General features: G+C 44.6%; 3 protein-coding genes across 17 annotated transcripts in view; 1 reads left to right on the top strand and 2 right to left on the bottom strand.

The window, feature by feature from the left end:
- The window catches only part of MED12L (mediator complex subunit 12L), a 145,143-nt gene that overhangs the window by 36,886 nt on the left and 90,082 nt on the right, over positions 1-18,175 (top strand). The window lies entirely within an intron of this gene.
- On the bottom strand, positions 526-3,697 carry GPR171 (G protein-coupled receptor 171). The gene is made up of 2 exons (XM_009942399.2): positions 3,579-3,697; positions 526-2,190 (listed from the first exon to the last, which is right to left on the bottom strand). Exon 2 carries the CDS (start codon positions 2,139-2,141, stop codon positions 1,164-1,166), a length of 978 nt encoding a protein of 325 aa, XP_009940701.2. The 5' UTR covers positions 2,142-2,190; positions 3,579-3,697; the 3' UTR covers positions 526-1,163.
- LOC142361144 (P2Y purinoceptor 14-like) lies at positions 7,263-17,711 on the bottom strand. Of its 2 annotated transcripts, XM_075418479.1 has the most exons (4): positions 17,299-17,710; positions 11,921-12,011; positions 10,150-10,448; positions 7,263-9,231 (listed from the first exon to the last, which is right to left on the bottom strand). In XM_075418479.1, exons 3-4 carry the CDS (start codon positions 10,428-10,430, stop codon positions 9,228-9,230), a joined length of 285 nt encoding a protein of 94 aa, XP_075274594.1. In that variant the 5' UTR covers positions 10,431-10,448; positions 11,921-12,011; positions 17,299-17,710; the 3' UTR covers positions 7,263-9,227. The 2 variants fall into 2 exon arrangements, with proteins under 2 accessions (XP_075274594.1, XP_075274593.1); XM_075418478.1 differs by having other exon boundaries at positions 7,263-10,448; positions 17,299-17,711.

Here is an 18,175-nt window from a genome sequence, read left to right as displayed (position 1 = left end):
TATCTACTTGAGAATTATTAATTATTATTATTTTAAACAACAGTGATAACTTTTTAACTGTATTAAATCCTGTCAATACAGGAGGTGTCATGTGGGAGTATGATGTGATAACCACAGTTTTCTTTGCTTTAAATTTCTTACCCCACAAAGTTTGGGTTCTAATTTATTGCGGGTGAAGTGTTATGAGAACACTGAATGAGCTATTTGTGTTCAGGACAGTTTCGAATGCTTACTCAAGGTTTGATTCATATTTTGCCCATTTTAAGGATTAGAAAAAAGATAATTTGGTTTGGTTTTGTTTCTGAAATATTTCTGATTTACAGATGGAGCTAATCCAGGTAGCTGGATTTTGCCTATACAAATTGATTTTTTTAATTTGGATTGTTGATTATTCTACATATGCATTGTTTGTTAAAGTAATTGTAAATTAGAATATTAATAAACTTAGTTGCCGTTTTATGAATTTTTATTAAAAAAAGGAAGGTGGACACACTGGATGTTTATACTTTATCTTAATTTTAAAATTTTCTTGAATTTTCTGTAACAACATGTTGTTAGCTTTTTTCATATTCGTGGAAGCAGCAGTAAGGAAAGGCAGTGGAACTTGGCAAGAATGAGAAGTTTATTTATAAAAAATGCAGGCGTGATGTAAGCAGATACAATAATTTTTAATCGGTGCAGCCAAAAATCAGTTTCTGGAGTAAATAATGCCCTCTAAAATGCATTTGGGTTAATTGTATATGTGAAAGCTTTGCTGCTGAAGACCTGCTATTAAATAATCTCTTCACTTGATTGCACCAAGTCATTTACTATAGTAAGTATACAATATTTAACTTAGAAAAGGAGAGTTCAGGTGTTTATCGTAAATAATTATAAGGTATGTTTGAGTCTGTCTGATCATGTTTATCCTGAAGTGTTGCTGATCCCTGGTAGGTCGTCACTGGTACGTTGAGCTGTTTCTAAGAGGCGTTATCGAACATTCTGCTTGTCCACACCTGCTATGTGAACATGTAACAAAGCGATATTTGGTGGTGTTGGAGTTTTTTCCTGCTGTCTGGGCTTGTGATACAGCAGGAGTGTTGGTGACTGTGGTAGCCGTGCTTGCGATTGCCCATCAGCTGCTTACGCTGCGGGTTTGCACACCCGGCTGATGGATTCCAATATCAGTACTTTTGCATCTGCTGTTCATTTCCGTGTTGCGCCTCATTGTCTGTGAAAACCTTTGCCTCTTTGGATGCTGCAAAAGTCTCAGTAAATTTCAGTCTGAATGACTTGGAAAGATAGTAGTACAGAATAGGGTCAAAACAGAGGTTTGATACTGCAAACAGCAGAGTGGATTCTTTAGCTTTGAAGAGAGCTTGTTTCAGAGAGCAGCTGGTTATGGTATCGCTTTGGCTCAAGGTGTAGGGGATGCGAACAATGTGGTATGGAACAAAACACAGCAGGTAGCCTGCGGTCACAAGCAGTATGTTGACGAGGGCTTTCTTTGCATTTGCGTAACTCTCGCTGTATTTGTTTTGGTAGAGTTGCCTTACAACAAGGAAATTGGAAATCAGTATCACAGCTGAAAAATTCAGGAATATTGCTGTGCAGACGAAGTTAGTAAACACGTGCCAGTCTTTGCCAAATTTTGTTTTGAAATCGATGCATCCTGCGCCAGGTCTTTCTTCAATGCTTTTTATTGGAATAGCCATGTTAGGCACTGTTATAAGGAGAACCATTATCCAGATGACTGCAGACAACACCTTGGCAAATCCCGGCTCTTGAATGCAGTAGATCTTATAACTGTGCGTTAGCTGAAGGCAACGATCCATGCTTACAAATCCCAGAAATATGATTGATAAATACATGTTCAGGTAGATGAAACAGGCTGTAACTTGACAGTGGAATATTCTCAGTTTCCAGGGTGCAACTCCTAAGTCAACAATGATCTTTACTGGCAATGCCAAAGTCAACAAGAAATCTGCTGTTAAGAGGTTAATTAAGTAGATGCTCATACACTTCTGTTTCTGGTCTTTCTGTGTGAATGCCCATAGGGCAAAACAGCTTCCAATAAATCCCACAAGAAAAATCAAGTAGTAAAAATAGGGAAAAGGTTCCATTTCTTTAGCGACATAGCATTGTGAAAAATTGCTTGACATTGTAAACTTCTTGTGCAAGTTGGTTTTGCTGCTAGGAGGTTTCAAGAACCTACAGAAAGAATCAAGAAGACATCAATGACATCAGCTTTTCCTGAGCAACAGTAGTTATTCTCTGAGAATTTTGTTTGATTAATTTCATGGACAAAATGCAATTGGGAAGAAATGTTTTTCTCTCTCTTCATGCTGCTTTGCAGGTATTCAAGAGGGCTTTGTTCTCATGTCGGAAAAGTTTGGAAATGTATTAGGATTTGTTCTTGAAAGTGTATAGACTTCTGAGAAACTTTCCCACTAGAGCAGCCTCTCTGAGTGGGAGTTTGGTTCAGCACCCCTCCAGCCTACCAAAACACCAGAGGAAAAGGTTTGAATCTGCTGAAGCGTCCGGTTCATAGTGCTCAGACTAAACCTTCATAACTTTTGAGCAGTTGAAACTATGCCTAAAAAAGGGTAATATTCGTAGCAGTCTTGTTCTCTAAAAATGTATTAGGAGTTTTGAAGTTAATGGACTGTCAAACCAATACGCCGATATGTCAGATAGATGAGCAAATAGTTCTAACCAGTCCTAAGTTTTTGCAAACTGCTCTCTCTTCCCAGTTGAACAGAGGATAAATTAATCGTGTATCTTATGAAGCCTTTCAGAAAAAGCACATTTTGAAAGAAGCAGCTATTAAATAATTTTGTTCACTTCTGTTTTAGGCTTCACTAGAAATTATAGAGAAGAAAAGTAGAAAATTTTGGTCTTATTTTAACTAAATATAGTACTCCATGACCGAGGGCATTTTTTGTTTGTTTGCTACGCTGTCAGACTGCTGCCTAGAATGTCTGTGGGAAAGAAGTCACATTCATTAGAACTTCTTGGAATGAAAAAATAAACCTCTTTATGTCTTGAATAGCATCAGACGGCAACACTTTTTTTTGTTTCATTATATAGTTCCTAATTTTAGTATACAAGAGAACTACTGCATTTGCACATTTATTTTCTGCTGTAAAATAGGTATCCAGATGTGCATAATTTGTAAACTGAAGTGATGGCAGATACTCCAGTGATTTAAATGGGGGAAGAAGCAGTTTGTTGCTTGCAGCTGGCTTTCTGCAGGTGGTCTCTGTCGGCCTGAAGACGTGTGGGTGATGTGCAGCTCAGGTGAGGAGCCAGCGGTGCCATGGGAGCTGCTGGGCTCGCTCCGGGACGGTGGGAGTCTCCCACGCTGGGCAGGGAGCAGCCCCGCTCGGGGTGCGGCAGGGCAGCCGGAGCCCTGAAATACTGCTGGAACCGGGGCCGCTGAGGGTGCGGCCAAGCGACGCTGGTTACAGGCGAAGCAAAGGCTGCTTTGCTACACACTTGAGCCTGACCTTCTATGCGCTTGGCTCAGTTAGTATTTTGGGCTGTGTATTTACGTAGGTCTAGGTAGGCTGGGACAGACAAAGGCTGGAGGCACGTACCTGTCTGGGTGGTCTCTAGGGTCTTCTGAGCATCGGTCTGCAAAGGGCTGATGTCTCTCGGTGGCTGCTCTCACAGTCCAACAGCGTGCTGATCTTTTCCTCTGGCTGCGTCTGCTGGCTTGATAAAACGTGTCTGTGGTTTTTAAATGTGCTGACTGACGCATTTAAAAGCAGCATTCAAATGGCTAAACCACGTGGAAGTTGCCTAAAAGGTGACAGAAGAATGTCAGTGGTTACGGAGCAGTGCAGCGAGACCTTTTTCCTTCCTGCTGCAGGAGCGGCGGTGGTGGGCAGGGCCCTGGTGCACGCTGTGCCCCGGCCGTGCTGCGGCCAGCGGCCTGAATATTGAATTTTAATATCCTGTATCCCCACATAGAATGGTGACGAGAGATGTGTGGTTTGGTCAGCCTCAGCATGGGGACGTTTGCTTGTAGTTCCGAAAATTCATCACGTTAGGCCCAGAGTCTTGGCCAGGGGCTGCAGATGTTGCTGTGGCTGTTTCTTTGCTTTTGTTTTTAATAATCTGACACACCCCCCCCCCCCCCCCCCCCCCCCCGTCTTACATTTAAAATCTGTCTAGAATCAGGGGTTTGCAGTGTAGTTGTCCCTCGTTCATTAGAATAGTCCTGCATGAAATTCTAGGTTTTTTCTAGAGTTTTAGATTTAAAGGCACATAGGGATTCTGCTGAGAGCAATGAAAATTCTAAATCCTTGGACATTTGCCAAACACTATTAAAAATAAAAATGACACATTAGGAATATGGGGGAAATATAATGAAGCTTTTTCCTTTTTTTATTTTTTTATTTTTTTTAAAAAATTATTTTAAACCAGGAGAAAATGTCTAACACCAGGCTAGGGGGCTGAGGTACTGACAGCGATACTGAAACCCTGAAATGGTAGCACTTAGTTGCAGTTGAGAGTCCACAGGAATCTACAAATCTCGTACCAGAGCTTTGTGAAGAAACAAATTAAGAATGTCTTAAGTTTAGTCATAAGCTGAAAGTTCAGACCATATTTGTCGAAATGTTTACAAAGCTTCATAGTCTGGAATGATCCGATGTTCGGTTTTGAACAAACACGCTCTAGTTTTACGGTGTTGCTCATAATGCAAACTTGATCTTTCCATTCTTGTATTTCTCTTTTTTTTTTTTAAACTTGAAATGTGTGTGTTTGTGTCTCCCCTTTCCTGTAGAGTCAGTTTACAGGCCAGAAACCTTTTCCAGGTCTAAAAGAAAGGTGATAGCTGGTCAAACCTTCACTGAAAAGTGGGCTGCACTTCCTGCAGAAGTGTTTCGGTAGGAGAGGAAACATGAGAAGAATGTGAGTCTACTGAGTCGTGACTCTGTTTTTATTGTGGTTCAGAGTCATCCTCTTCCCCTGTCTGTATGGCTGATGTGAAAGGCCGTTTTAGTTCATAAATGACAGATGTAGATGGTAAGTTTTGCTGTAATTAAGGTTGCTGAGCACATCTCATCATAAAACCCTATTTTTGGTGGTTTAAACTTTGCTGAATTTTTGACTGTTGATCTAAAATTTTCCATGATGTGTGTCTGCTTAGGCTGACGGCTGGGATTTGGGGATGGTGCAAGGAAGGGAAGGGGTGCTGGTGTGGGTGGGAATTCAGTTGAAGTGATTAAATCATTTCTGAGAACAAAGCTAGGAAAAATAACATCTGCACCTTAAAAAAACCCAAACAAACACCCTAAATAATGACCTTTAAAAGAGCGTCGGGAGCCTTGTGCTTTGAATTGGACGCACCAAAGATTCATGTGGATGGTCCTTGTGGCAGGATCACTTCTGATACCTCTCTGCATTGTGCACGCTCATTTGGGGAAAAGTTTCCCATCCAGAACGTTTCCCAAGGCTTTCTGGAGCTCCGCTGCTAGTAGGCTTTCACCTTTTTTTCAGTTCCGAGCACCCTCCTCACCCAGCGCAGGCGAGGTCCGGCGAGCACCCACCGCTGGCTCGAGGCAGGGAGAGCCCAGAGCTCTGTCGCTGCAGGGACGCGCTCTGGACGGCCGTGGGCTGGGTCACCCACGGGGATGGGAGCAGCCGGGGTGGCTGGGGAGGGAGCCTGGACGTGCCTTGGCGTCCCTGTGAAACGCTGCCTCGCAGCATCCTGCGCTGGGGCTGTGCGGGGCGCGGGAGGGCAGGTGTCTGCTCCTTCGGGATGCGTGCTCCGTGTGACGAGCGTGTGGCACCCCCGGCGCTCGGGGTGGGCTGGGGCGCAGGCTGGCCCGCGGGCCCCCCGCGGGGGCCAGGGACTGTTCTTTGCCCCCACTTCAGCAGGTTGCCTTGGAGGTTGTGCACCTAAGGCTCCTCAGTTAGCGGTCCTGTGGGACTTGCTCGGGATTAACCCTCCGTCAGTTATCAGTATTTAGTTTTAATTGTTTGAACCGTGTTTTACAGGTGTGCAGTGCCCTGAAGTGATGGTTACTGATGAAGATGCTCTTGTAAAAATAACAATAGACTTATTTATTCGGGTGAGGTGGGAGAATATTTGTGAGGGTGTTGGCAGAAGGAAACTAGCCCTTCCCTCCTGTCCCTTCTATGTTGAAGGTAGCAAGTACAGGGGGTGCGCCCTCACCACATCTGCTGGTTGTGACTGTGTGCACTTGTTAGGTAGATTAAATTGGCATCTTCCCTCTCTTTGAGTTGATTTTTGGCTTTTTTTACAACAGAGATGACTTTTCGAGATGACATCCTGCAAAGTTAAACTCCGTGGGAGTCTTATTGCTGATTTCTGCACAACCAGGATTGATTTTTATATGTTGAGGCAGTTGTGGAGTGAGCTTTGTCTCCTGAAGTCGTGTCTGGAGGCAGGATTTGTATCTGCTAGGTTGAGCTCTTTTCCTGAAAAATTACTGTGCTCTGTCAGTGGTAGAGAAAGTGGTCCATTTTAAGGCCTTACACCATGATACTAGCGTAGATAAGCCACTGCGCAGTGAATGCAGCACTGTCATTTGTCCGGTGTAATGCTGAGTTGGCTTCTGGGCTGTGTGGTATCGCTGAAGGCTAGGCCACGTTTATGAGGTGATGCACAGTTTAAAATGTGAGATGTTTATGGGCTTTTTGAAGCAGATTTATGCCACCCTACCTGGGTGCTGTCTCAAGGTTTTGAACAGCACAACAATGTCTCCTTACAAAGAGGTGTCCAGGAACTCCAGGAGGCTCTGGGGAGCGAGGCTCAAATGTATGAGCACAGCTTTTCTGTGCAAATGTGTGTGTTTGATGTCTCTCGGCAGCCTGCGAAGCACACCGGAGCTTCCTAGGGGCACTACACCTTTGCAAGAGGTTCCAGATCCATCTGAGTAACTGAACTCTCCAAAGAATAAACAGACCAAACCCAGCTTCTTGTTCCTGGAGAGCAATGGAGTCATGAGTAAGTCAGGAGGATGAGCTGGAGCTGGGGACTGGGTCGCCGTCGAACGGAAACCTTTTTAGCTCTGAGTTACTGCAAGAATTCTAGGGAAGTTCCTCCAGGTGGTAGGTTGACAAGGCAAGAGCTGGTACTTGGTGTGACTACAGGACCTCTGGGCGTTTGAGGAGCTGGCTAGATGTGTCTGAGGCGTGATGCGCCGGGAAAGATGTGAAAGAATTGACTTAACCCAGTGCAAAACAAACAATGGCCCCTTACCTTTCCATCCCAGTTCATATAGCAAGGTAAAGAGCAAGGCTGGGGAGATGGAACAGAAGCTTGGTTTAATAATGGGGTTATTTGAGACTTGTTGCACATGGGGTGGCAGATTGCAGTAGGATTGGGGGTCACAGAAGCATTTTCTGACAAGTGAAGCTATTGGAGGAAGGTTTTTTCAAAGCAAAACAAAAGCTAGAAATTTAGTGTCACTTTTGCAGCAGTGTGTTGGTCAGCATCGTTTCCCCTGGGTGCCTGTATGTAGATTTTTGTTGTTCTAATATCAGTCATCTGGTGGGGCGAAGAAACAATTTTACAAAATCAATAAATTTTTCAAAGCTTGCAAAGTAATTAAGAAGTTATACAAGTATGTATCATGGAAGTGTTTTCATCTCTGTATGCCAGTGTGCTTTCACAGCCGCAGTTATTTAGATTTACGTAGGCAAATACCAAGCTATGCCATGTAAGGAAACAAATGTTTTTGCCATAAATGACAGAAAATCTCCCACAAAGCAGCAGATTCCCTTCCCCACAGGCTGTTTCCTTTGCTTGGAGGGAAGAGCCTGCAAAGTCTCAGTCTGACAAGTCAGGGAGCTCTGAAAGAACCATATAAATAATAATCTTTTATGTATTTTCTTTAAAAACCACAACCAGAACGCAGCCTTCTCCTGTAGTCCCTAAGGCTGGCTCAGGCTGTGGGTCCGCCCAGCCCCTGCTCTCAGATGGACGTCCAGGCTCCCCGGGCGCCGGCCGCTGTGTGGGTTCGGGTGGGAATGCTCTTCAGGCCAGCGGGAGATAAACGGAGGTGAACACGCTCCACCAAGGCGCGTCTGAGCTCAGCAGGCAGGGTAAACAGCTGGCTGGTCCTTTAGGTTAAATGTAATCTGTGTGGTGGTGCAGTACTGCTACCGTAGGTCGGTGGTCTCGGACCAGGAGAAGTTACCCACAGTCTTGGGGAGGGTGCAAAGACCATGTGTTTAACAGTCTTTCACCCTGGGAGGTTATCTGTTAGAAATGAAGTGAAGCAGAGTGGCAGGAAGGTGGAGCACGTGTTATTTCTGTTCCTGTACCTTCTTTGCTGAGTAAAATGAAAGCATTCAGCTTCCAGAGACATGGTCTGAAAGCTTTTGTGGGTACTTCATGCAGTAGTGTGTTTTCCCTGTACAATGATAAAATCAATCAAAAAAAAAAAAAAAGGCTACAGTGAAAAATACGGTTAAAATGAGGTTGTATTTATATATAGCAGGTTGGTGGCTTTCAGCTGTTACCTTTGTACAGAGAGAAATGCTTTATCATCGTGCCAAGAGCATAGGAAAGCTAACAAGTCATTCTTTCTGGATTTAAATATACCCCTGAGTTTCTAGACAGCTGTACGTGTGTGTTTTCAGACAGCTTCTTGAGTGTTCTTACCTTCTGCTGCAGCAACAGAAAGGGGGTTACTAAAATCTCATTCGGTTTAGTATGAACATTTTTGGTGTACACCATGTTATTTCAGAAAAGTCCTGAGGAATATGGTGCGGTGTAACTGTGCTGTTTAGTTTATAGAAGGATCCTCTTTAAACACGTGCATATATTGAACATCACATTTTATAGAAGTACTCTGACATTTGATGCCTAAAGGTGAGAAATAATCGTGTTTAATTCTTAATTTTATAGAATGATTCCCTTCAGAAATCCTATATATATAAAAAATATATATTAGAAAATAATATATATATAAAAATTTTACCAAGGGTTTTTCAGGTTCTGTGCGGATCTTTGAGGACTTGAGCTCTATTTTTTAAATCATTTTTTCCGCAGTTGTTGGAATAGAGTCCTTCCTGAAGCTGCGTGTTGCCTTCAACGCATGTGCCAGCCTTTGTGAGAAGCAGCAGCGAATCAGTTTGGTGGTGGGGTCTGTTGGCTTGTCTGTTCAGGGAGCCATGGCCTGCAGGTCCAGAATGTGCTGTTCCAGTTATTCCTCTCTTTTTCGAGATCCAGATAGGTCGTATCACACCGAAGTGCAATCATGGCATCAGCTGAAATAGCACGTAGTAAATACGTTGGCAACGTGCAATGATCTTTTTATACAGAGAAACACCGCGTGGTATTTTATGCTGAAACTTTTTTCCTGTTTTATTGCTGGTTCTCATCCGTTCAGTTTCTTTGAGACTTGAATTCTTGAATACCTTTCTGAAACGTGCATTATTGTACAGACCTGAACCTACACTATGTTTATACTTTCTGGAAGCGTGTTTGTTCTTCTGGATTTAGAAATTTCAACCTCACTTGGAGTTTTCAGCTTGAGATGCAGTTTTTGGTACAGCTTCTCTTTAAAGGGTAGGCAGAGGAAAAAATAAATAATGGGATCAAGACACACATTTGCAGCAGATAGTAAGAGAGTAAACTCCTTTGTGTAGAACAGAGTTGTTTTTGACTGGCAGCTGAATTGTGAGCTAGTTTGACTTAGAGTGTATGGTATTCTGCAGAGGTGATAGGGTACAAAGCAAACGACAAATACAAACATGATACTGAATATGTTACGGCTGGTTTTTCTCTTGGTCACATCTGAGTTCCTCCTGAATTTTTTGTAAGAGCTATATATTTTTTTTGATATAGAAGTGTAACAAATGATTAGCAGAAGAAAAACAATCCAGAATATCCCTGTGCAAATATAACTTGACGCCTTATGCCACTGTCTGCCCAGCTCACTTTTAAGACCTATACATTTTCTGGAATAATTTTCTTTAGTGATTTCAGTAGTTAAAATCATATTTGGAAATGATATAAGCATCAACAATAACCATATGATTACAGAGACCACCTTGCTGTAGTTAACCGTGTGAACAAAGGAGGTGAATAAAGGCTTTACAATTTTGTAGTATCTGTCAAAACCTATGAGGCCAAAAAATGTTATCCCGATGTACATGTTTGTATAAAAAATAACAGCAGAGTACCTGCACACAAATGTGGTGAGCTGTGGAGGTGCAATTTCTGAGTCGGCAAGAATTTTGAAAGGAAATGTCAAGCTCATTAGGAGATCGGCGACAACGATGTTTTTAAGATAGACAATAAAACTCTTTTTGCTAGAAACGTAGAGAAAGATCCATGCTGCCAAACCGTTCAGCGAGAGTCCTACTACAAAAATTAAACAGTAGACCAGGGGAATGACTGTCTTTGTCATTACTGTGCTGTGACTGCAGTTGTTTCCCGAGGAGCTTGTGCTGGAGTTGAACATCGTACAGTATCTTTGTTCCTAGAAGCAGAGAAAGATTGTCTCAGTAAGGTAAAATGGTGCTGTGCTATCCATTAATCAGTAAAAGATTTCTGCTCCTACTTCAGAATAGACTTGGCATACTCAGAGATCACCACATTGTCATTTCCAGCAGGGATGTGTAGTAAGTATTTTCCAAGTGGTGCCAGCTCCCGTTTTGATGGTGTTTGAGGGCATACTGCTGTTTTGAACAGAGAATCCATTTGCTTCTCTGTTTGACTCTTATCCGTTGCCTTCGAGCCCTGTGCTGGCCCTTTTCTGCTCTGCGAACTGGGAGGGGGACGCAGCCCCAGTGATTTTGTGACTCTAAATACGTCTCATTAACCTTAAGGACCAGTGTGTGTTTTTAGCACTGGTTTCCCAGGAAGCACATGAGGGATGTGAATACTCCTTGTACAAGTGGTCCGTTTTGTACACAGGCGTAGAAAACACTCTTCTGTTAGCGAGGCCTGGTAATATCTATTTTCTGATGTTCACTTGAAAGAAAGCCTTATGTGCAGCTAGCACAGTTTGCTTTAAACTTTTGGTAGCCCAACATACAGGAGTGTGTCTTTGTGTTAGCGTAACATAGGAGCTAGAGCTGTCCTCTCAAGTCATTCAGATTTATATTTTAGAGGATCTCCAGGAAGAAATTGCATCTGCTGTCTGCTTTTCTTTGTTTACGGGGGTGGATTACCCTCCGTGGGGAGGGCAGAACAGATGTATCTACAATGCTGCTGTAGCTGGCAAATGAAAACCTAGACAAATGGAAAACACATGCCATGGAGCTGGGAAAAAACCCCACCCGTCTTTTAGAAAATAAAGAAGCCCCTTATTGCCGCAATTCAGAGTTGGTAGCTGATGCCTCCATGTAGCAGATTGGAATCTGAATGCAACCTTGCAATAACTAGAAAAGGAAACTTTCTTTTAAATAGGTAAAACCGTTTCCTTTGGTGTATTGTTTTCTGTATCTCTTTCACAGACACTGTAAAGGCTGAGCAGCTTAGGTGCTGCTCTGGAACTCGCATGGGTAAGTGCAGCAATGGAGCAGGCGTTACTGTGTTCACACCCAAAGCCGGCAGTTAATGGCTTCCTGGTAGCTCTCCCGTAAGAAGTCCTACCATCCCAGCTTTGCAGTTAAGCTCTAGTCATCAAGGCATTTGGTTTTGTTTGGTTGTGTTTTTAAAGTAAAAGATGGTGTGGTGAGTGTTATAGTATAACTGCAGTGTAAATAGGTGAGTTAGGATTAGGAGGTGATAATGGGAAGGCTTGAGGTGATATTGCTAAAACTAAGAGGATCTCCACTCTTCCTCTGTATCCTACAGCCATCCACTCAGACAGCTGGAAAGCACCGTTAACAATTGGCATTTTTATTGAAGATGGTAATACTCTGTATTTGAAAACCGCTCTCTTCCCCCCTGCCAAAGTCCAAGCTAGACTCTGTAAATCTGTCAGTATCAATGGCTTGTCCTTACCTTTCTTGATTTGACTGCTGTGGTCCTTTTTGTTAAGGGTCTAGAGTGCCTTCCATTCTCAGGCACAGGGCCTCTTCTCTTGCTGGGAGACCTATGTGAGAGACAGGAAAATACTAGAGTTGTGTATCATAATCTAGGACAGTGTAATTCTGCGGTGCTGAGGGTTCCCATGGTGCAATGCCTGTTTAGACTGTCTGATGGTCAGTACTGCAGATAAGTCTTCAGATCTTCCATCAGGACTTCAAAACTGGTTAGGGACAGAGTCATAGAGCAGTCATGTTCAACCTAGAGCCCATCGCTGCGTGGGTAAGGCTAGAGGCTTTTGTGTTCCCCCTGCCGTGCCTCACATCATTTGTCTTCATGATGAATTTTATCTGCTCTTTTTGTCCCCTAGTCACACGCTCAGCTCTTTCTGAAAGGCCTTGTCCCTGCTGCTCTGAACAATTTGTTGGCAGCGAACACTGTCACCTGGCTAGCCTGTTCCCTCCATCGGTCGTGGGCCGCAGTGCGGATGCTGTAGGAGCTGTGGCAGTGTGGTACCATGAGGTCTAACTCTGCTGCTCTGGTAAGGAGTCGGTCTGGCAGAGTGGCCTTCAAGCAGCTGCATGGTGCTTCTGGATCCACATAAGGTGGCTGTGCTCCTTTGCTGCTTCAGGGACTGCACAGAAGGGTTGCGTGTCGTTGGCAGAAGGGATGCTTCCACTGGATAGAGGAGCTGCCCACCTTATAGAGGAGCTGCCCTTGCATGCTTGCTCCTGTTGCATTCTTGTTCAGGCTGCTGTGAAACTTTCACAGTGTGAACATCCTCTTCTCTTGTGAGAAGGTGAGAGCTTGCGGTGGCTCCACCAAGTGATACGCGGCTTGAAATGAGCATAGATGTTCACCCCTCATTCCGTGGTGGGGTTCATCTGGAAACTGTGAATACTCCTCATTTGGTGCTCATTGGTGGGCCAGCTTAGAACCTTTTTTTCTAAGTGTTGCTTGAGGTGCTGACCAAGTTTAAGGATTCTTTTTTTATCTCCTTTTCCTCAATTCTTAAAACATTACTGTTTCTTTTTGCTGCTGCGTAACCGCTGCTATTTGCTGGCGTGTGCTGGAGGGTATGGATTAGCACCCAGCAGATTGTGATTTGTACATGAGAATAGCCAGCAGCCTTTCATACTTGAGCACCATTTCATGTTCAAATGCTAGGTCCAGCATAAAGGGTATTTATTTGAAGTAAATAATGTCAACTAGTTGTGCAAAACCAGCAAACTTGATTCACCTGATTAACAAGATTGATTTGGTAAAGTATATAAGTTTTGAACTTTCTCAGTGTGCAAATCATGTTGTTTTGGCAAAATACACAAAAGGGAAGTTGCATAAACCGTTAAAAATACTTGGTTCCTTCTGGATTCAAGCTCTTATGCTATCATTTGTAACCCTTCCAGTATCATTAAGGCGCTTTTTCTTGACTTCTGTAACTTGGCTGTCAAATTTCAAAGTTCATGACTGCTTTACTGAACATAAGAATAATATGTACAAGGTTTTTTTTTTTTAAACCTGAATATAATGAAGGTTCTCTAGTACTGAATGTGCATTTTAGCTATATATGGAAATTAATGCAGCTGCTTGATAAATTAATATGCACTGCAATTACTGGGTCAGGAATTGTTGACAGGGATCACTCTCCCCTTCTGAAATGCAAAATGGAGTTTATCAGGGAAGAAGATCTCGGCAAATGTTCTCTCTGGTGTTATGAGAAATCAAGAGAAAGAGGAAGCGCAATACTCAAAACACAGCAGTTGTGGATTGTGTTGAGTTGTGCGAAAAGAAGAATCTTTTTTTAAGATTTTCTTTCTAGTGCGGTAGGAATGTTGTTAGTGGTCTGAACTTGCAGTCCCAGCCATGCTGGTGTCACCCCGTCGCGAAGCAGCTCCAGTCTGGACGTGAGTCCCTGCTGCCGCTGTGCGAGCTGTCTGCCCTCTCCCGGAGCTCCCGCGCAGAGCGGGGTGCGTGGGCGGCCGTGGCCGGCGGCCATCGGGCCCGCTGCTGCGGGGCTCCCCGCGCGGCCCCGAGGGGTGGGCATCGGAGCTGGACCGGCGAGAGGAGGCCAGCAGGGCTGCTGGCTGTGACCGCGGGCGGTGGGGTGCTGTCTCCACGCTCCCCGGGCGCGCAGCTGGGCGTGCTGGGGGTCGCAGCTGGCAGGGCCGGCACGGGGAGACGGGCATTTTTTGCAGTGACTTTGGAGATATGTGGGTACATTTGACTTCTTGCAAGTTTGCCAAGAGGCTAAGGTTTCATTATTTTTCTGTTCTTCTTATAACATTTGTCATAAGGCAATGTCTGGATTTTAATACTTAAGAGAATAAAAGTATGAAAAACACACTGTACTATTTCAGCCCTGCAGAATGACGCTCTGGGTGGTGGTTGTTCTCGTTTGTCGTAGGCGCATAGAATGTAGTGGAGGAAAACAGGATGAACAGTCAAATCAGGATGACAGAAAAAATAAGCCAGTTCCTGTCACAGGAGGTAGTAGGCAGGTAGCTGTGAGGTGGCGTGGTGTGTGCTGGTGCTCAGCACACGCTTCTGCTGGCATGGCTCGGGGAAAAGGGGGTTTGTAAGCATGGCAGTAACTTCCAGAGGGTGTCAGTTCCTTGCTGCGGCGCCTTCCAGCTCTTGCTGTCAGGACCGCTCCTGTCTGGTGTGAGAGGACGGAGGACTGCGTGAGCCGTGTTTCTGCTCAGGCTGCTCGTCGCGGTGCTGGCGAGAGCAGCGTCCGCTGGGAGAGTGGCCAAGAGGGCGGTGTGTCCTGTGAAGGTCGCTGCTGCTGCGTCCCCACAAGTAGCAGCAGGTCCTGGCGACCCGGGCGAGCCTTGGTGACACTGCAGGGTTGGCCTGTCTGCAGCTACGGTTAGTGAGGGGAAAGAGCAGAAGTGTAGACAGCTCTTTGCATCTCAACAGCACTTCTCACTTCTGATCCAAAAAGGCAGAATGCAGGATATTCTCGTGAGGAGACAGCAATCGGTGATGTAAGGAGGTATTTTTTCATGCTATGACAAACTCCTGACTTCCTGAACGTGGGATGAATCCAACAAAAAGCTGGACTGAGACCGCTTCCAAGTTATAACACCGTCCTTTGGGGCTTTCTTCAGACTGCGGGCCAGTCCCGATGGTGCTGCCGGGCCTTGGGAGCTGTCTGCCTTGCGTACCGACTGCCTCCTTCCCCCTCTGTGCCTCATCCCCACGCCCTGCACAGCTGCCCCTCCTGCCAGTGTCCCCACTTGGCACCACCAATGCCTGTGCAGGGACCGCGGCCCCTCGTGTGGCCTGGTAGGCAGGGACCCCGTGTCCCCTAGCCGGGTGGCAGCACCCCGGCCATCGCTGCGTCCGTCCGCAGCCCTTTGCTCTGCGCTGGGCAGCGGCAGCCCCAGCCTGGACTGTCTTTTGTTCCTCATCCCTTAACTGAAGGGAGCAGTTGACTCCCTCAGTTTGGAAAAAATGGGCTATATCATCTAACCTTTAAAATGTTATTTTAACAAAAAACGTGGAATAAAGCCGTGACATCTTTTGTGACGTCTCTGTTGGGGCTGTATTTGCCCCTGTCTGCCTGCATGCTTTTGGCCGAGTGTGTAATTCTTTGGGGGGATGTGTGTGAAGGTCTCAGCTGCTTTGTGTAACACAGCCAATATTTGTAAATGCTTGCGATTGTATCCATGCTCACACTTTTAAAAAAGAAAAAGGCGTTGCAAGCTGGCGTTTTCAGGTAATCCAGTGATGAGGAAAATAAATATTTTTATCCCCGGGTTAGATCGAAGCGACGCAGCGTGCTGCCGTGCCGGGCAGGGCTGCCGAGCCCTGGGCCCCACACCATGCCCCGCGGCTGGCCGTGCCACGGTGGCGGACGTTGCTGCGGCGGAAGGCTGGCTGCTGCCGCGTGAGTGCAGAGAGCGCTCGGCACGGGCACGTCCCCCTGACCGAAGGCGTCGCGGGTAGTTAGACCATACGTGGTGTTCTCTTGGCGTGCATGATGAATTTCTGGTGCTTGGGAGGACAGAGTGAGCGAGGAGAGCGCGCAGGCATGAGGAGCGGCTTATTTCTTGTTTGAACAGCAGGCTCTTTGAAGGGCAGCGCGAGCTCGTTTGGTTGCAGCGTGAGGGCACCTCAAGGGCAGAGTTTTATTTCTGTGTTAGAAAAGCCACCAGTAATTGTTTCATTTCTTCTTATAGTCCAGAAGTCCCTACGCTGCTTTTGAAATCTGAAATTTAACAGCTTAGTATTCTTGATAAGATAAATTTTTCGTTCTATTTTCATTTCTGATTTTTAGACAAGGGTCTGAATTATTCTAAACCCACAGCCTTTTAGCATTAAAAGATTAGAGCCTATGAAGTATCTGTGCAAACCCTGATATTCACACTGAAACTTGGGCAGTGCTTTGAGCTGTGTGCATGTAGAATTATTTTCAGATCTAACCCAAATATTCCAAATATTCTGTTTCTTTTAATTAAGCCTCATAAAACCCCACCAAGATCCTTCCTATTTCCTATCAGTTGTAGTATCTGAATTAGGGAGTAGTGGACGTGAGAGGAAAAGTTAGGACCAGAATATTAGGAATGGTCAATTTATGATTTGATCTTAGAGGATTAAACAGACCAGCTTTCAGAAGCAGCTGTCCTATTAAATTTGGAATTATTCTAGTATGAGTATGTCAATAAAACATTTTAATTATTAGTAGTTTTATTGTCCTAAAACCGAGTATTTAAAAGAATTGTGGCTCAGATAAAGAAATTGTTCACTTTAATAGTCTATTGTAATAGTAACATTTGTCATTTAAATATTTGATTTATAATTCCGTTTGCTGATGTTTTAAACTGAGTTTTATATAGTTACGTTTCCTCAGTCATAAATTAGAACGAAGTAGTTGTTTAAGAAAACTGTCTTTAGTTAAGATATACGATGCAGAGCAATCCTTACCTGTAGATCTGTCTTTGGTGGCGTAGCTTGAGGCTGTTCATGTCTCAGACTGATAGGTGCGGGGGTTTGTCTGCCTTGGTTTTCTGCATTTATTTGTGGTTATGACTGCTCATTTCTGTTCTAAGTAATTTGTTCGTGGTTTGTATAGCGTGTGGATGATTTCCTGTTCATCTTATTTGTAAATTAAAAACAAAAACACACCCTATAGTGGCAGTTATTTAAAATTAAAAGAGAATGTTTGAGAGCATTGGTGATGTACAGAAACATGTAATGAAAAAGCAGTCTTCACCTGGAAAGAAGCGTGAAATTGCATGTGTGGTCCCTCTTCAGCTATGAAACAGATTTACAGAATAAGCCCTTTCCAGCTGCCTCATAACATAAAACACCATAAAAACTGCGTGAGCTGCAGCGGATTCTGTACTTACTGGCTGGAGCGCAGTCTGCTGCCGGCTCTGCATCAGCCATCGGCTCCCCGGCAGCTGGGTGGGCTGTGGGTCTCCAGGCAGACGCTGTGCAGTGTTCTCCGCGGTGGCTGCTTCGCCGGTGGGGTGGCTCGGGGTGCGCTGCACCTCTGCAGGCAGCAGGTCGAGGAGCTGGCGAGTCGTGCCTTGCCGCTTGGCCAGATGCAGTCGAGATCTCGGGTGCTGCAGATGGTCAGTGCTATTTTCGTGTACTTACACGTACTTCCATGAAGATCAGCGTTGAACTGGTTTCAGGAAAGACACATTTGTGCAGCTGGCAAAGCAGTAAGTGATCTTAAGGGCTGGTGTTGTCTTTTCTTAAACTGTTCCCAGGCCTCGCTGCGACCTTTTCTGTAAACCTTGCTACTGTGATCGCTTCTGCTGTTGTCAGTGGGAGTGTTCTGGGCTGGAGCGCGTGGAGTTACGTCGGGGTTGCTCAGGGCATGCTCAAAGGCTGGGACATGTGTTCTTGGGATAAGCGATGAATCTTTAGTGTATGGGTTTTTTCTTTTTCTTCTTTTTTTCTTTTCTTTTAACCTTAAGCACCTGTCTGTCTTCCTCCCTTCCTGTTCTTCCTGAATGTTTACTGGGAGGCTTTGATATCAAGCACAAAAGCAGTGGAAATGTGTGGTAACAGAAAAGCTAATATCTTTTCTGTGAATCTGGGAAAGCAGTATATTCTGAGAGAGACTGGAAGTTTGGAGAGAGAAACTGAGGTTTATGTATTTATATTTAAAAAAGTGAAATCTGTAAGTTGCATACATTAGTGTTAGTAAACATTTAGTACATGACTTGAGCTCTGCTTTACAGTGCGTAACCCAAACCCTCCCTTAAATACACA

Source organism: Opisthocomus hoazin, chromosome 4 (genome assembly GCF_030867145.1).
Source record: "Opisthocomus hoazin isolate bOpiHoa1 chromosome 4, bOpiHoa1.hap1, whole genome shotgun sequence".
Taxonomy (NCBI): domain Eukaryota; kingdom Metazoa; phylum Chordata; class Aves; order Opisthocomiformes; family Opisthocomidae; genus Opisthocomus; species Opisthocomus hoazin.
This window is presented reverse-complemented; position numbering and strand designations above follow the sequence as displayed.

What these genes read in the sequence shown, in the direction of transcription:
- GPR171 (XM_009942399.2), bottom strand. Translation starts at nt 2,141, where the DNA reads ATGTCAAGCAATTTTTCACAATGCTATGTCGCTAAAGAAATGGAACCT.
- LOC142361144 (XM_075418478.1), bottom strand. Translation starts at nt 10,430, where the DNA reads ATGTTCAACTCCAGCACAAGCTCCTCGGGAAACAACTGCAGTCACAGC.